The sequence below is a fragment of the Pristis pectinata genome, chromosome 8 (assembly GCF_009764475.1).
Source record: "Pristis pectinata isolate sPriPec2 chromosome 8, sPriPec2.1.pri, whole genome shotgun sequence".
NCBI classification, from domain to species: Eukaryota; Metazoa; Chordata; class Chondrichthyes; order Rhinopristiformes; family Pristidae; genus Pristis; species Pristis pectinata.
The window spans coordinates 43,929,476-43,944,408 of NC_067412.1; the positions used below are offsets into that span (position 1 = coordinate 43,929,476).

The window sequence follows — 14,933 nt, forward strand, 5'->3', positions numbered from 1 at the left end:
TGATCCAGTCATCACACAAAAGTGGCAAGTTCCAAAGGTGCAGTGAGAATGATTGCCCTTGACATCGAGAAAGCATTTAACTGCTGCATCAAGGAGCCCTGGTAGAATTGAAGTTAATGGGCATCATGGAGAAAGTACTCCAATGGTTGGAGTCATACCATGCACAAAGATGGGTGGAGGACAATCTTCACCACAGGGCAGGGACTGAGGCTTAACCATCCTCAGCTACTTCAATAATCTCCCTTCTATCATAGGTCAGAAGCTGGGATGTTTACTGATGATGGCACAATGTTCAATTCCATTTGCAACTGTGAAGTAAATGCAGCAGCCCATGCCTATATGCACCGCGATTGTCTGAGGCTACAGCAGGATACAAGTCACCTGGAAAGTTGGGTGGATCACTGGCAGGAATTAAATCACAACAAGTGGGAGGTGATGCATTCTGGGAAGTCAAATGGGAGCAGGACAGATATAGTAGCCACTAAGGATATATTGACCTAGGAGTCCAAGTCCGTAGTTCCCTGAAATGGCAACACAGTCAATAGGGTGGTGAAGAAGGGATATGGCATAATTGCCTTCATAGGTCAGGGCATAGAATACAAGAGTTGGTGCATTACGCTGCAAATTCACAAAGCACTGGTCAGGCACACTTGTGTATGCATTTCTGGTCGCCACACTGCAGAAAGGATGTGGTATGTTGAAGTGATTGAGCTGAAGCAGCAGTTCACAAGGACTGTCAGACTCCCTGGTTGGTGTGAAGTAGTAAAAGGGCAGGCTTTGCATCTCTTGTATTTACGTGGAAAAGTGTCACAAGAATGGGAGTGGCTGGTGGTGAAGGAAGAGTGGCCACTGTGACATAGCTAAGGAATGCTGAAAGGGGAGGGGAGATCTATGTGATGATGGAATCTTGGTGAAGGTGGCAGAAATTGTGAAGGATGGTCTATTGAATGTGAGACTGGTGGGGAGGAAGGTAAGGACCAGGGGACCTCATCCTTTCTATGCCCAGAAAAGGGAAGGGGGGTGGGTGAGAGCAGAGGTGCAAGAACAGATTGAAAATGGTGTCGACAGCTCCATCAACTCTATAGTAGAGGACTCGTAATGGATGTTTGCAGCTTGCCAATCCCCAAGTTGGACGTGGAGAGATCCAGAAAGGGAGAGCAAGGGATGGAGCACGCGAAGGTGAGAACAGGGTGGAAACTGGTAACAAAGTAATGAAATGTTCAAGTTGTGTATGAATACAGGAAGCAGCATCAATGCAGTTGTCAATCTATCAGTAAAAAGAAGTTGAGGGAAGGTGCCTTGGTTGGACTGAAAGATTATTCCTTGAATCAAAAAGATCACTTGAGAGCTCAAAGCTACACAAGCTACACAGACAAATCTCCACATTACAGAAAATTTGCCCTTACAGAATTCACAAATCATTGCCCAAAAATTTGAGACACAGAATAAAATTTATTCTCAGCACAACAAAGTGCTGGAGGAACTCAGCGGGTCAAGCAGCATCTATGGGGGGTGGAGTGGGGGAAGGAAATGGACAGTCAACATTTCAAGTTGAGACCCCTCACCTGGGACTCAAAGTTTGCTCTCACGGAATGTGTGGGGAAAAAAATAAACAAAACTTTTTTTTCCCCAACTTGCATTCTTTGGTGCATTACGTGGATGATGCAGTTTCATGCTATATCATAATATGGACCATTTTCTAGGAACGCAAACTCCGCCCCCCGCCCCCCACCCACCCCAGTAACATAAGGGTCACCTGTACCTTTGATCTGGAGAAAGTGGGAGCAGATGATGTTCAACGTGAGAACATGTTCAGCCAGGTGAATGAGTGTGTCGGTGGAGGGGAACTGGTCAGGCCTCCACTCCTGGAAGAAGCAGAGGGCCCTCAGAGCCTCCTGATGTGGGATGTGGGATGGAGGTGCAGAGAGGCCCTACATCTCTAGTGGATCTTGAGCAGGAGGTAAAAGTGGGCAGAGCGAGGCTGGGGCACAAGTACGGAAGTGAAGTAGGAAGATCTCACAAGGGAACGAGGTCTATTACTGTGTGAGAGACAATGGCCTGATGTTGTGGTGCAGCTGTGATCCACATGGAGGTATGGAGATGTGCCCAAGGGCTGATGTTTGACCTCTGCGAGATAGAGGTCACTTCATCAGACCACACCAGCACCTCCCTGGTCAGTGGGTTTGATGACGATACAGGGGTTGGTCCACAGTGAACAGGATGCTGCAAGTTCAGAAAGTGGTGGTGGAGTGGTATACAGTAAGATGTGGAGACTTCCACTGGTGCAAGCTGTACACTACATTACTAGCAAAATAAAGAAAGCAGCAAGCTTAGGAGGGTGATGATGGATATGAGGGAAAGTCCCTAATCAGCCTCACCTCCCGACTGAGCAGAGGCAAGTCACGTCATCACAGGCTGTAAAGAACTCTCTCTGTTAGACACTTCCTGAAGGAGTTGGCAAATTTATGGTGCTTAACTTTCTCCAATCCTTCCCACCAACATGGTACACCAGGATTGGTGGGGAGCCCAGATCACTCAAAAAATCCCCTCATGTGTACACTGCTGGTCCACCTGCATGAATAGCTGAACCCTGATCCAATTATTGAAACAGTTTACTACTACATCTCTATTTTATGATACTTTGCACAGGAGCCAGATCTCCACACTGTCAGTAGAGATGTACAGATCACTGTGTCAGATCTTCCAAGGTCACAGTTTATCTCTGCAGTGGTCCATTGACCGGGCATTATTCCTCCTGGAGACTATCATTACCACCTCCTGCTTAGCCTTTCTTATGGTGAGCCTGGGGGTGGGGATTGCCTAGTGTACCACCCTCCCTCCTGGTATATTGACCAGGCCTTGCATTTTCCTTTATGAGAACGATGTCTCTTCCCTGTAAGCCAGTCTCCTCCACTACAGCCATAATGTACATTGTTGGTGTGTGACTGTCACAGGGAAAGAGGCTTAAAGGGCCGAGGCTCTCCAGACTGCTGTGCGGACAAGCATCAGGGCCTGTGCAGAATTTAATAAGGCCTTTCTGATAATTGTGCAGGCCAGCACTGCTACCTCACAGCTCCAGCGACCCGAGTTCAATCCTGACCTTCAGGGATGTGTGTGGAGTTTGCATTTCTCTGTGATGTGTGGGGCTCCTCCCACATCCCAGAGACATGGGGGTTAAGTAGGTTGATTGGCTGCTTTAGATTACCCTGAATGTAGGTGGGTGGTAGAATCTGGAGGGGGATGGGAGGTGCTTGATGGGGATGCTAGCGGAAGAGAATGGGACTATTGAGGATGGGTGCTTGACAGTCAGCATGGATTGGTGGGCTGGAGGTCCTGTTTATGTTGTAGGACTCCATGACTGTTTAACATTCATTTCTAGGTATAAGGCTGTTTTGATGCTTTGCTGGGTTTAGTGTGAAGCACCATGTTTAAATGCACCAAAAATGGGTGCAATTCATTGTCAAGGCAAATCCATTTTCAATATTTTTTTGAGAAACTCAAAACTTCATACTTCCAATGATGTTTGGAATCTATAAATCAAAGTTGGGCATCAATTACTCACCATGACTCCATTTACCTGCATCCTCTGTTTTGTTCTGATTTTTAGGTACCTGTAAGTTCAGCCATGGCCGTTCAATGAATTTGTCAGTTTAATAAAACATGCCATGAACATTGAGTCCATGTCCACAGGCAACTTGCCTAGTGGCTGATTTTATTTCTTTTTTAATACACGAATGTCACTTGCGTGCATTTTCCAGAATGCATTTATGCTTATAATTCAAAACAAATTTTCAAACTGATGAAAATAGTATTGCTTAATTATTTGTTCAATTTTAATCAGTTATAAAATTGCCTTGTATGCAAAACAAGACTTTTAAGGCAGGAAGTGCACTTTTGTTAAACAGAAGGAAAAAAGCTTCAAGGTGAACACCAACCTAGTATAGTTGGTTTAAGCATTAATCATACCAACAATCTGCATTAAGGATAAATACAAATGTACAGATTGAGCAGACTAAATCTCAGCACAGTACCATTCTCATGTATGTGTCAAACTCAACACAATAATAATCTTGTACAAAATCTGGACACTGCTTAAGGTACAATTTAAAAAAAGAAAATAAGACCACTGCAAGTTTCCATCAAGAAACTTGAAGAAAATTGCACAAGGCACTGTTAATACGACTGCAACCTATGAGTGGCTATTAATCCACAGTCAAATTCCCACAGGGCCATTACTTTTCATGCAACCTCAGTTTCCGGCAAGGAGAGAATGTCTGTCAGAACCGTCTCCTGAATACCAAGGTATTCGAGTAGTACAGGAACCGTAGTAGTGGTATTGATGAGCCCTTTAAATCAGATTCCATGCAATACAAGCACGTCTAGTTGACAATAACCGAGTTTACTTTGCTGGGTATTGCATTTTGGAGGTGCAGCAACTTAGGACAGCAGCAGAATCAAGCCTTGAAGAATACAGTTTAGTGGTGCAAATGGTGCAAGTGTGGCGACCTTTCACAAAGCAGTGCTCTCTGAGTCATTATCAACGTCCTGCTGTTCACACTTCCTTATTTCCACGTTTCCTGCTGCAGATGTCAACTCAACAGGTGGTTTAGAGTGTTTCCAGTCCTGCTCTTTCACAGTTGAATCGGAATCTAGCAGCAAACACAAAGTATTAGTGAGTTTTTATGAAACACTATGTACATAAGGTGTCAGAGGATAATTTCTTCCTGTAATCTGATTATCTGATGCCTCCACCACCACAGCAGAGGTGAAGACTGTAAAGATAGGCATCAACAACTGATTTAGAAAACTGCATTTCCAGCCTAATACCTCGTGGATGATACGTCAGCAGTCTTCTACGACCTGTACTGCAGAATCTCTTGCCCTTCTGTAAGTGCAGCTCTGTACTCTCCTAGTGCACAGCTCATGACTCTAACAGAAACTTCAGAAAAGCGAGGTTCACCATACAAGTACCTCATATGGTGTACCTCACTGCAGATGGCTGCAATCATTTGTGCATAGAACAGCAAGATTGTCCGTAATGACTTATAATGTAATGACTTCAATGTATGTTTAAGCATATTTACTGATGTTCAGGGAAATGTTCTATACTCATGCATTAGTAGTGCAGGCAAGCAGTGTGATGCAGAGTTAGTATTGGCTGGAAAACATGCATTAAATCACCACTGCGGATTAGCAGGATTAATTGGCCAATCAGTTGCCTAAGTCTTACCATAACTTTCCCAATTCTGCTCATACTTTGCTGGTCAGACATCTGCATTTTTTAATAGAACAGTTTACAATTAGAAACCATATGTTGAAAAGGTTTTTCACATTGGTGGACAGTCTGTGCAGTGGCAAAAGTGTAACACCAGTGCATATCATACCCACCATATGCTTAAAGGCTCTGTACCAGCTATAGGGCTGCCAGTTCCATTACACAGAGTTCATCTGCTGGGACATGAACCTGCTTTCTACTGTTGAAGGGTTGGAATGGCCCACCAGTTTACAAGGTATAACTATGTGCATTTTTAACTTTTTATCTCAGTAGCACAGGTCTTTGAATTGTTTATCTCAGGCTCTACATTACAACACCACAACTATATCACCATACTCATTACCCAATTAAGGTAATTTAAAATTGACCAATACCATCTGAAAGTCAGATGCAAAGTTAGCATTCATGTCAAGTCAGTTTATTTAATTCTCATAACATTTAAAATACAACTGCTTTTCCTGTTAAATGCACAAAGTGCTCCATCACCCCATCAGAACAATGACTGGGTGACTAATTAGAGCTTCATTGGGCAAGAGACTGTGAGAATCTCATTTATCATAACTCCTAACTTTTTTTGAGAAAAAAACATTCTTTGTGGAAAAATGCAAACATATATAATTCCTAGGATTTTATTTGCTTCAAGGTATGGTTTTATTTTTGGCCCCAGAAGGCACACATTTGCTAAGTAATCATTTTGCCTAATTGACTGACCCAAATTCAGAAAAAAGGCAAAAGATGGGAATTAGCAATTTTAATCCCAAAAGAGAACATGGAACTGTACAGCACAGGAACAGGCCCTTTGGCCCACCATGTCTGCACCAGTCAACAATTTGGTTTTAGTTTTATAAATTTTTAAATTTTATTTACAGCGTGGTAGCAGGCCCTTCCGGCCCAACGAGTCCGCGCCGCCCATTTTAAACCCATATTAACCTACTCGTACGTCTTTGGAATGTGGGAGGAAACAGGAGCACCCGGAGGAAACCCACGCAGACACGGGGAGAACATACAAACTCCTCACAGACAGCGACGGGAATCGAACCCCAATCGCTGGTGCTGTAATAGCGTCGTGCTAACCGCTACGCTACCGTGCCGCCCCTAAACGTTACATTCCCCATTCCAAAACGTTTCTTTTACTAAACGTTTCTTCCCCATTCATTTACTTTTTCTATTTGGTAGTTTTACTTACTTTTACCTGTGTAATATTGCATTTCTATTATAATCTATTTAATTACTTTCTTTACTGAGCTGTGCACATCCTACAATGAGGTAACAGGACCTGCAGCAACACCTGAATGCATTGCTTGAAGCTGGGTTTCACTGAATTGTGGCATTACACACATTAGAAACACAAACAGTTTGGTTCCTGCTGCGATTTAGTTTCTAAATAAGCTCCTCACTGCAGGATAAATTTACCCAATACATTTGTATCTTGCTAAAAAATTATTGTACTTGGTGCAGAAGTTAATGTGCCAAATACAGAACTAACTCTCAGAGTTGATGCATTGAAGAGGAATGCCAGTGGGAATCTGTTGACCAAGTCATACTTAGAAGGTCTCTTAGTTACTGGACAATGCCAGAGCTTTGAGACATTTGTAATTCTTTGATCTATTATCCTCTCTCACTGGATAATTAATCTAACCAAATATTAGGATTTTAAAAAAAATTTGACGAAAGCATTTCTAAAGTCAAACAGCAAATCTAACAGCATCTGGGTACAGAGACGCGAGGAAACCTATTCAGTTGTGACTAAAACTCACACAGCACATACGCAAGGTCACATAACCGAGAAAGCAAAGGAAGTGCTCAATTATTCTAGGTCAGGAGTGTGGGGTGCCAATTAACATTAGAACATGCTCTAAAATTCTCATGCAACCTGGAAATATATTGAACATTGCCATAACTACAAACAGCATAAAATGCACTGCAACTATACTCAAGCCGTTATTACTGTCCATTCCATCAATAATTCAGACAAGCATTGCTCTGGTTAAGGCAGGGAAGGAATTAACCTAGATGAATTCAATGCATGAATATAGACACAATGCATATAAATTCTGGTGGAAGCAGCTGAGATTTCATGTTCACTTTGAACTGGAATTCACCACCATTATACCACCCTACAACGAAGACATTTCAAAAGAAGTTCTTTGGCTTTTAGAGCAAAGTGCTGAAGTTATTGAGTGCTGTGTGGATGTTGAGGATGAGTAATGGGGAGATTTTGCATTAAATATTTCTTCAATACAGCCTTGCTGTTAATTTCCTTATCATTCTGGATTTCATTTGCAGAAAAATTTGCCTTCCTGTCACTCAATTAGTTGGATAATCAGGTAGAACTTGTTAACTGAAATTACCATCAAATAAGTCAGAACTTGCAGAACCTGAAAATATAAGTCTGTGGTCTCTACTGAAGTGTAGCATGCTTTAGGCAGTGCACAGTGCTCACTGAGTGCAGTGTGCTGAGTAAAGGACTTGGGCAATTGAATGAGGGGGAAAGAATCTCGTGAAAGGAAATTAGAAAATTAAGAAGAAAGTGTTTCTGCGGGACAACAAAACAAAAATACAAGTTCTCCCCAGGTTACGACGGGGTTCTGTAACCTGCACAGTTTGCAAGTCGGAAATGCAGCCTCCTGGCAATGTATTTACATAAAACACAGGCCAACCAATGGCAACGTTCAGTTAACCCAGGCCATTCACATGTTGCTGTGAACCAAGTTCCAACCATGCAGAAGACGCCTGCAGCCCCTCAGCAGCCAGAAAATCCATCCCGCCGGTCTCCCAAATATCCATCCTGCCGGTCTCCCAAATGCTCCCAAAGTCGGGTGTTTGTAAACTGGGGAGGAGCTGTTGTGATAATCAGAGTACATTTGGTGGCGGGGGGGGGGGGGGGGGGGGGGGGGGGGGGAGGGGAGGCGGGGCTGCAACAATCAAACATGGAAGTATACTTCCAATTATAGTTAGAGGAGGAAGAATGGCTAAAAGAGTAAACTGAAGATTTTCTTTATCTGAGTGCACGTAGCATTATCAGATTAATACATGGTAAAAATAAAAATAAACTGGTATACTTGTTTTGGAGCAGCTAGTATGGAGTCATGGTTGCAAAGTAATGAAGGTTGAGGATTAAATATTCCACAACAGCTTTCAGGAGATGACAAAATTGAAAATTTTCTAGTTAATAAAGGGGAACCTGTAGCTGTAGTACATTGAGATTTCCAAAAGACATTTGTCAAGGGCCACGTAAGAGGCTGCTGCATGGCATTGGATGAAATGTGTTAGCACTGATTAAAAACTGCCACATCACAGAGGTGGAATAAAAGAGTCCTTTCCAGGCTGGAGGGATGCAACTAGTGGAGACCGCAGGGATATGCTCCTGGTCCTTGATTGTTTACTGTACACATTAATGACCTGGAGGATGGAACAAAAAGTAAGATTTCCAAGTTTGCTGATTATACAAAAATAGGTGGAAGAGTATGTTGCAATTCTACAATGGGATATGGATACACTGAGTGAGTCGGCAAAAGGCTGGTAAATGGAGTTTAATGTAGGGAAGTCTGAGGTCATGCGCTTTGGTAAGGAAAATCAAAAGGCAGATTATCTAAATGGCAAGAAAGAGTTCAGAGGTATTCTAGTGCATGAAACACAAAAAGTTAGCTGGTAGGTCCAACAAGTAGTTAAAAAGGCAAACAGCATGTTGGCCTTCAGTACAAAGGGGCTGGAGTTTAAAAATGGAGGTTTTGTTGCAATGGTACAGGGTGTTGGTGAGCCCTCACCTGGAGTACTGTGTACAGTTTTGGTCTCCTTACCTACAAACAAAGAGTAACTAAACACACACAGCACAGGAAAAGGCCCCATGACGTCTGTGCCATCAATTGGAAGCAGTTCAAAAGGAGTTCACCCAGCTAATTCCTGGGATGAGAGGGTTGTTCTACCAAGAGAGACTAAATAGTTTAGATCTGTATTCCTTGAAGTTCAAAAGAATGAGGGGTGACCTTAAATCCTAAGGGAGCTTGAAAGGGTAGATGTTGGGATATTTTCACTCCTGGGAGAATCATGAACTACAAGGTAAGGGCCAATCATTTAAAACTGAGATGCAGAGAAATCTCTTCTCACAGAGGGTGGTAAATCTCTGGTATTCTCTGTTCCAGTGGGTGGTGGAAGCTGGATCATTGGAAGTATTTAAAGTGGAGGTAGATAAATATTTGATAGATCAAGGGTATGGAGAATTGGCACAGGAGAGGAGTTGAGGCCATCCTAGATCAGCCATGATCATATTAAATGATGGGGCAGGCTTGAAGGGTCTGATGGCCTACTCCTGCTCCTGTTTTCACATCATATGCCTTTCCTCTACGAAAGATATTTGTCACCCCTCCTATTTTCTCCTCACATGGCAGTGTATTTCCTCATGCTTTGGAACATTCTCTGTATGAAAATCACAGTACAAATGAAAGGTGTTTCCTTTCCCTTTACACTGTAAGCATTGCTAAAGGAGCATTCCCCAGTCAGTACTGCCACATTGTCCATGTAGCTACTCTTCAGTTACAGGGTTTTAATGACTGACCCTTCTGAAGCAACATCCAAATTGCTAACATGACCTGCAGGATGAACAGTGGTGCAGTAGTTAGAGCTGTTGCCTTACAGCTAGGGCAGCACAGTGTTACAGCTAGTAAAGCCACTGCCTCACAGTGCCAGTGACCCTGGTTCAATCGTGACCTCGGGTGCTGTCTGCGTGGAGCTTGCTTGTTCTCCCTGTGAATGTGTGGTTCTCCCCTGGATGCTGTGGTTTCCTCCCATATCCCAAAGATGTGCTATTAGGTTAAGCATACACTGTTAATTGTTCCGAGTGTATATGAGAGGCTGGAAAGTTGAAAGGGGAACAAGACATCTGGGAATATCCTGAGAGCTAGCATAGAGACCATATGCTGAATGGTCTCCTACATTATATGAAAACATTACACTCTCAAGAAAAAAAACCCTTACAAACTATGGGAACATGGACTGGAAGTAAATGTGAGATTTTCTAGGCTCACGTATTTAACCAATTCTAATACCGAGTTGACTGGCAGTTTGGGACTTGGTATGGGGTAGAAAAAGAGATGTGTTAGTTATGATAACACAGGACCATAAGAAACACTATCATAAAATTCCAGGAACCATGAATCATTTCTCATTCACTTAACCTTCTGCTAACTGATGCTCCAAAGGGATGAAAAATCTTCAGACTGCCAGATTAAAACGTAATGCTTTTTTTTAATGCAGGCTCTAATGTTTTGGGGTAAATAACAGTGAAATATGGGCTGCATGCCGTTGGATGCCATTGCACATGTCTGGGCAACCTTTGCAAATTTCAGCATATTCAGAGTAAATTCAAGTCCACCAGCTTTCTGTTAAATTTCTATCTGGGAATGTACACTACACAAAACAACTTCTTGGGCCCACTTTCCTTCTACTCCATGTGGTGGATGGTTTATTCTACTTCAGAGTGTTATTCCTGCATAGTAGTGCTATAAAGTAAATCAGAATTAAACACAGTCATTGTTGCCAAGACTCACTAAAGTAAGCTTTTCACTGCTCATCTCATGAGAAGTTTTCTAAAGGAAGTGACAGTACCAAAATGGAGATTTAAAGATCACGCTGCAGTTACATCTACAAGGATTCTCAAACCCTTAACACTTCATCTCCAAGTGCTGAGCTTTACATTGTACAGATGCAGCAAAAAGTCAGGTGCTAACTTTAGCATAGTATCAAAAGCAGTCACAACTTTACAAGCAATGCTGAGCGAGCAGCAGCAAGACTAACTGCTAGCATAAAAGTGCTGAAATCTACCAACCTCACTGCAGAATCTTCTGCCAAACCTGTGGAGGCATTTGCCAGTTAAAGGAATTAGTCACAAAATAATTGTTAATGTCAACCCCATCATATCTGGGAAAGAACTTTCACGAAGAACAGACGCTTGAAATGATTATAAAACAATCTGAGTACCCATTTTGATTTTTGAATATAAAAATCTCTTTAATTGTCAGAAAATTCTCTTCAGGGACAGTTACTCTCAGCCATCCACCCTTCCCCCTCCTCTGAAAGAATATGAACAATTACATCCTTCACATCCACTGGAGATTGAAAGATCACCTTGCAGTTACATCTACAAGGATTCTCAAACCCTTAACACCTCCCTCTGGCTTGAACTCTAGCCCCTTCCCATTTCTGTGTATAAAACAGACATAGTGTAAACTTCTGGCTATTTAAGAACACTCACCAGTAACTATTTTTGAAGCTGTAGCAGCGGTGTTAGAAAATGCATGCTCTGCAGGAGTAGAAGAACTTGTTGCACCCGCTGTTACTGGTGGCTGTGGAGGTGGCGGAACATTGGGACGATTTCTCGGTTTTGGTACTGGCCGTGCCCTTGGTAAAGTGGCAAATTGAGTAAGAGAAGGTTGGGACTGCAGGTCCTGGTTTGCTGGGAAGCCCTGGGCATGTGTAAAGTGCTGAGTTAGCTGGAAGCCCGCACCATGTGTCCCTAATGGAGGTGTGCTCGGGGGAGTTGGTGTGCCTGGGGGGCTATTGGAGGGCTGATCTGCTGCTTGCTCAGAAGACAACTTACAAGGATATGGATTGATAGGTTGTGCTGGAGGTTGAGGAGGGGGGTGATTTGGAGCCTGAATAACCATTTGGTTACTAGAATGTCTACGAGACTGAATTGCAGACTGGGAAGAGGACTGGCTGTGGGATTGCACAGGACTCTGGTTTCCAGGTTGACCTGGAGATGTACTGGCAACTTGGCTGGGCTGTTTTGGTGAATGTGAAGAGGCTTGGTTAACAGGTGGGCTTGCTCCATGACCCACAGGCTGTCCAGGAGGTGGATTTGAAGGCTTTGGAGGAGCAGGTGCAGGCTTTTTTGTTGCTTAAAAGGAAGAAAACAAATGTGGTTAGTTAGAACATAGGTGTCACGAGATCATTAACTAATTCCTATACAGGAGGCCATTCACCAGAAACACCCCTGGGTTTCTCAGTCTTGCACCCCCCTTAACATTTTCCCATTCACTTTGTATTCACTTCATTGTTCTTACCAAAAGACATTTTTTTTGTTTAATTTTATCTGCTGTGTTCCATTCCATAACCGGTTTTTGTCCTCAATGTTCCATTGCTATTTTCGTCACTGTTCACTGCACTTCCATGTTCTACGTCATATGCATAACTTAGTTTGTTTCCTGTTTCCCTGTGTCCAAATCATTAATTGAAAAACAGTAGTGCTTTGAGCACAGAACCCTGGAGAAGATGACCGTTGCATTCCTCTTTGCAGTCTGCAAAACATCCATTCGCCCCAGCAGATTTTATGTTAAAAGATATTTGGACAGGTACATGAACAGGAAAGGTTCAGAGGGTTTTGGGCCAAATGCAGGCAATTTGGCATGGACAAGTTCAGCCAAAGGGCCTGTTTCTGTGCTGTGTAACTCTATGACTCTATCATACTCCTGGCTCCTTTTGTCCCAAAGCATTGAGTTTTGCTGAAAAGCCTAATGTGTGCTTTTTGACAATTGATCCGACCAAGAAATTGGTTGAGTGGCAGTATTCAAAAATACAAATCTGATGAAAGATCATCGGCATGAAATGTTAATTCTGTTGTCTCTCTACAGATGCTGACCAACCTGCTGAGTATTTACAGCATTCTACACAGGTTCTCAAACTGGCAGCAGGTGGCTGGTTGTGTCCTGCGCTGGGTTTCAAATATCCACCGTATTTATAGATGACTTGGAACTGCAGTTTTCTGTCCCATCCTCTGAGATTTCCAATGAGAAAGCTGGCTATCACTGAGAATAGTCACCCCATTGTATGAAGGATGTGGAGGCTATGGAGAGGGCGCAGGTGAGGTTCGCCAAGATGCTTCCTGGATTAGAGGACATGTGCTACAAGGAGAGGTTGGACAAACTTGGGTTGTTTTCTCTGGAGCAGTGGAGGCTAAGGGGAGACCTGATAGAAGTTTATAAAATTGGCTGCAGAAAATTCTTGAGTGAGAGGGCGAACAGCCAGAGGCTGTTGTACATGTTGGTACAAATGACATAGGTAGAACAAGGGATGAGGTTCTGTAGAATGCGTACAGGGAGTTAATAAGTTCAGAAGCAAAACTGAGTATAGTGATCTCCAGATTACTCCTGGTGCCACGCGCCAGTGAGGTCAGAAATAGAAAGATAGGCCAGATGAATTTGTGGCTGAGGAGCTGGTGCAGAGGTCAGGGATTCAGGTTCTTGGACCATTGGGATCTCTTCTGGGGTAGAGGTGACCTGCACAAGAGGGACAGGATGCATGTGAACCAGAGAGGGACCAATATCCTTGCAGGGAAATTTGCTGGTACTACACGGGGGGGTTGAACCAGATTGGCAGGGGGTGGGACTCTGAGCAGAAGCAAGTCATGGGATAAAGCAGTAGCCAGCGCAAGCAAGTTTAGTAAAGGCAGGGAAAGGAATACCCAGTTAAACTGCATTTATTTAAATGCATGAGGTCTAACAGGTAAGGTAGACGAACTCACAGCGTGGATTGGCTCTGAGGACTGGGATGTTATAGCCATAACAGAAACATGGCTGAGAGAAGGGCAGGACTGGCAGCTCAATTTTCCAGGATACAGACGCTACAGGTGTGACAGAGGTACAGGTAAGCAGGGAAGGGGTGTTGCCATTTTGACAAGGGAGCACATAACAGCAGTACTTTGAGATGAAATTCTTGGGGGATCGTCCAGTGAAGCCAAATGGGTAGAACTTAGAAATAAGAAGGGGATGGTCACTCTAGTGGGGCTGTATTATAGACCCCCCCAATTGTCAGTGGGAACTTGAGGAGCAGGTGGGTAGAGAAATTGCTCATAGTTGTAAAAATAATAGGGTAGTATTAGTGGGAGATTTTAATTTTCCCCATGTTAACTGGGCCACCCAGAGTGTTAAGGGCCTGGACAGGGTGGAATTTGTGAAACACGTCCAGGAAAGTTTCCTGAGTCAATATATAGAGGACCCTACATGGGAGGGTGCAATACTGGGCCTTCTCTTAGGGAACGAGGTAAGGCAGGTAAACTGAACTGGCAGTCAGGGAGCACTTTGGCTCTAGTGACCACAATTCTATTAGTTTTAAGACAGTGATGGAAAAGGATAGGACAGGTCCACAGGTTAGGGGTCCTAAACTGGAGCAGGGCTAATTTTGGGGCAATTGGGCAGGACCTAGCAGAGGTCGATTGGATGAGCCTGTTTGAAGGGAAAGGAATGAATAGCAAGTGGGAGGCTTTTAAGAGAGTGATATCAAGAGTCCACAAGAAGCACGTTCCTGTTAGGGTGAAGAGTAAACCTGGCAAGTTTAGGGAACCTTGGCTGACGAGGGATATTGAGGCTCTGGTCAAGAAAAAGGAAGCATACATAGTGTTTAGGAGGTGAGGGATGAGTGAATCCCTTGATAACTATAAAAAGATTAAGAATATTCTTAAGAGCGAAATAAGGAAAGCAAAGAGAGAGTATGAGATGGATCTGGCAGGTAAGATTAAGGAAAATCCCAAGAGGTTCCATAGCTATATTAAGGGTGAAAAGGGTGGCTAAGGAGAGAGTAGGTCCCCTGAGAGATCAGCAGAGACTGTGTCTTGAACTACAGGAGATGGGTGGGATTTTTAATCAATATTTCTCCCCGGCATTTA

The 14,933-nt window shown here is 43.4% G+C and overlaps 1 protein-coding gene across 5 annotated transcripts in view; it reads right to left on the minus strand.

The window, feature by feature from the left end:
• Positions 1-3,677: 3,677 nt before the first annotated feature.
• Positions 3,678-14,933, minus strand: part of arhgap17a (Rho GTPase activating protein 17a) — a 126,796-nt gene continuing 115,540 nt past the window's right edge. For 2 of the 5 annotated variants that reach the window (XM_052022365.1, XM_052022369.1), the window contains 2 exons: positions 11,526-12,170; positions 3,678-4,649 (listed from right to left, as the gene is read on the minus strand). In XM_052022365.1, coding sequence (XP_051878325.1) covers positions 4,510-4,649; positions 11,526-12,170 — 785 coding nt within the window. In that variant the 3' untranslated portion in view covers positions 3,678-4,509. Of the gene's footprint in view, positions 4,650-5,230; positions 5,273-11,099; positions 11,125-11,525; positions 12,171-14,933 lie in introns of all 5 variants that reach the window. The other 3 variants (XM_052022367.1, XM_052022366.1, XM_052022368.1) reach the window with 3 other exon arrangements.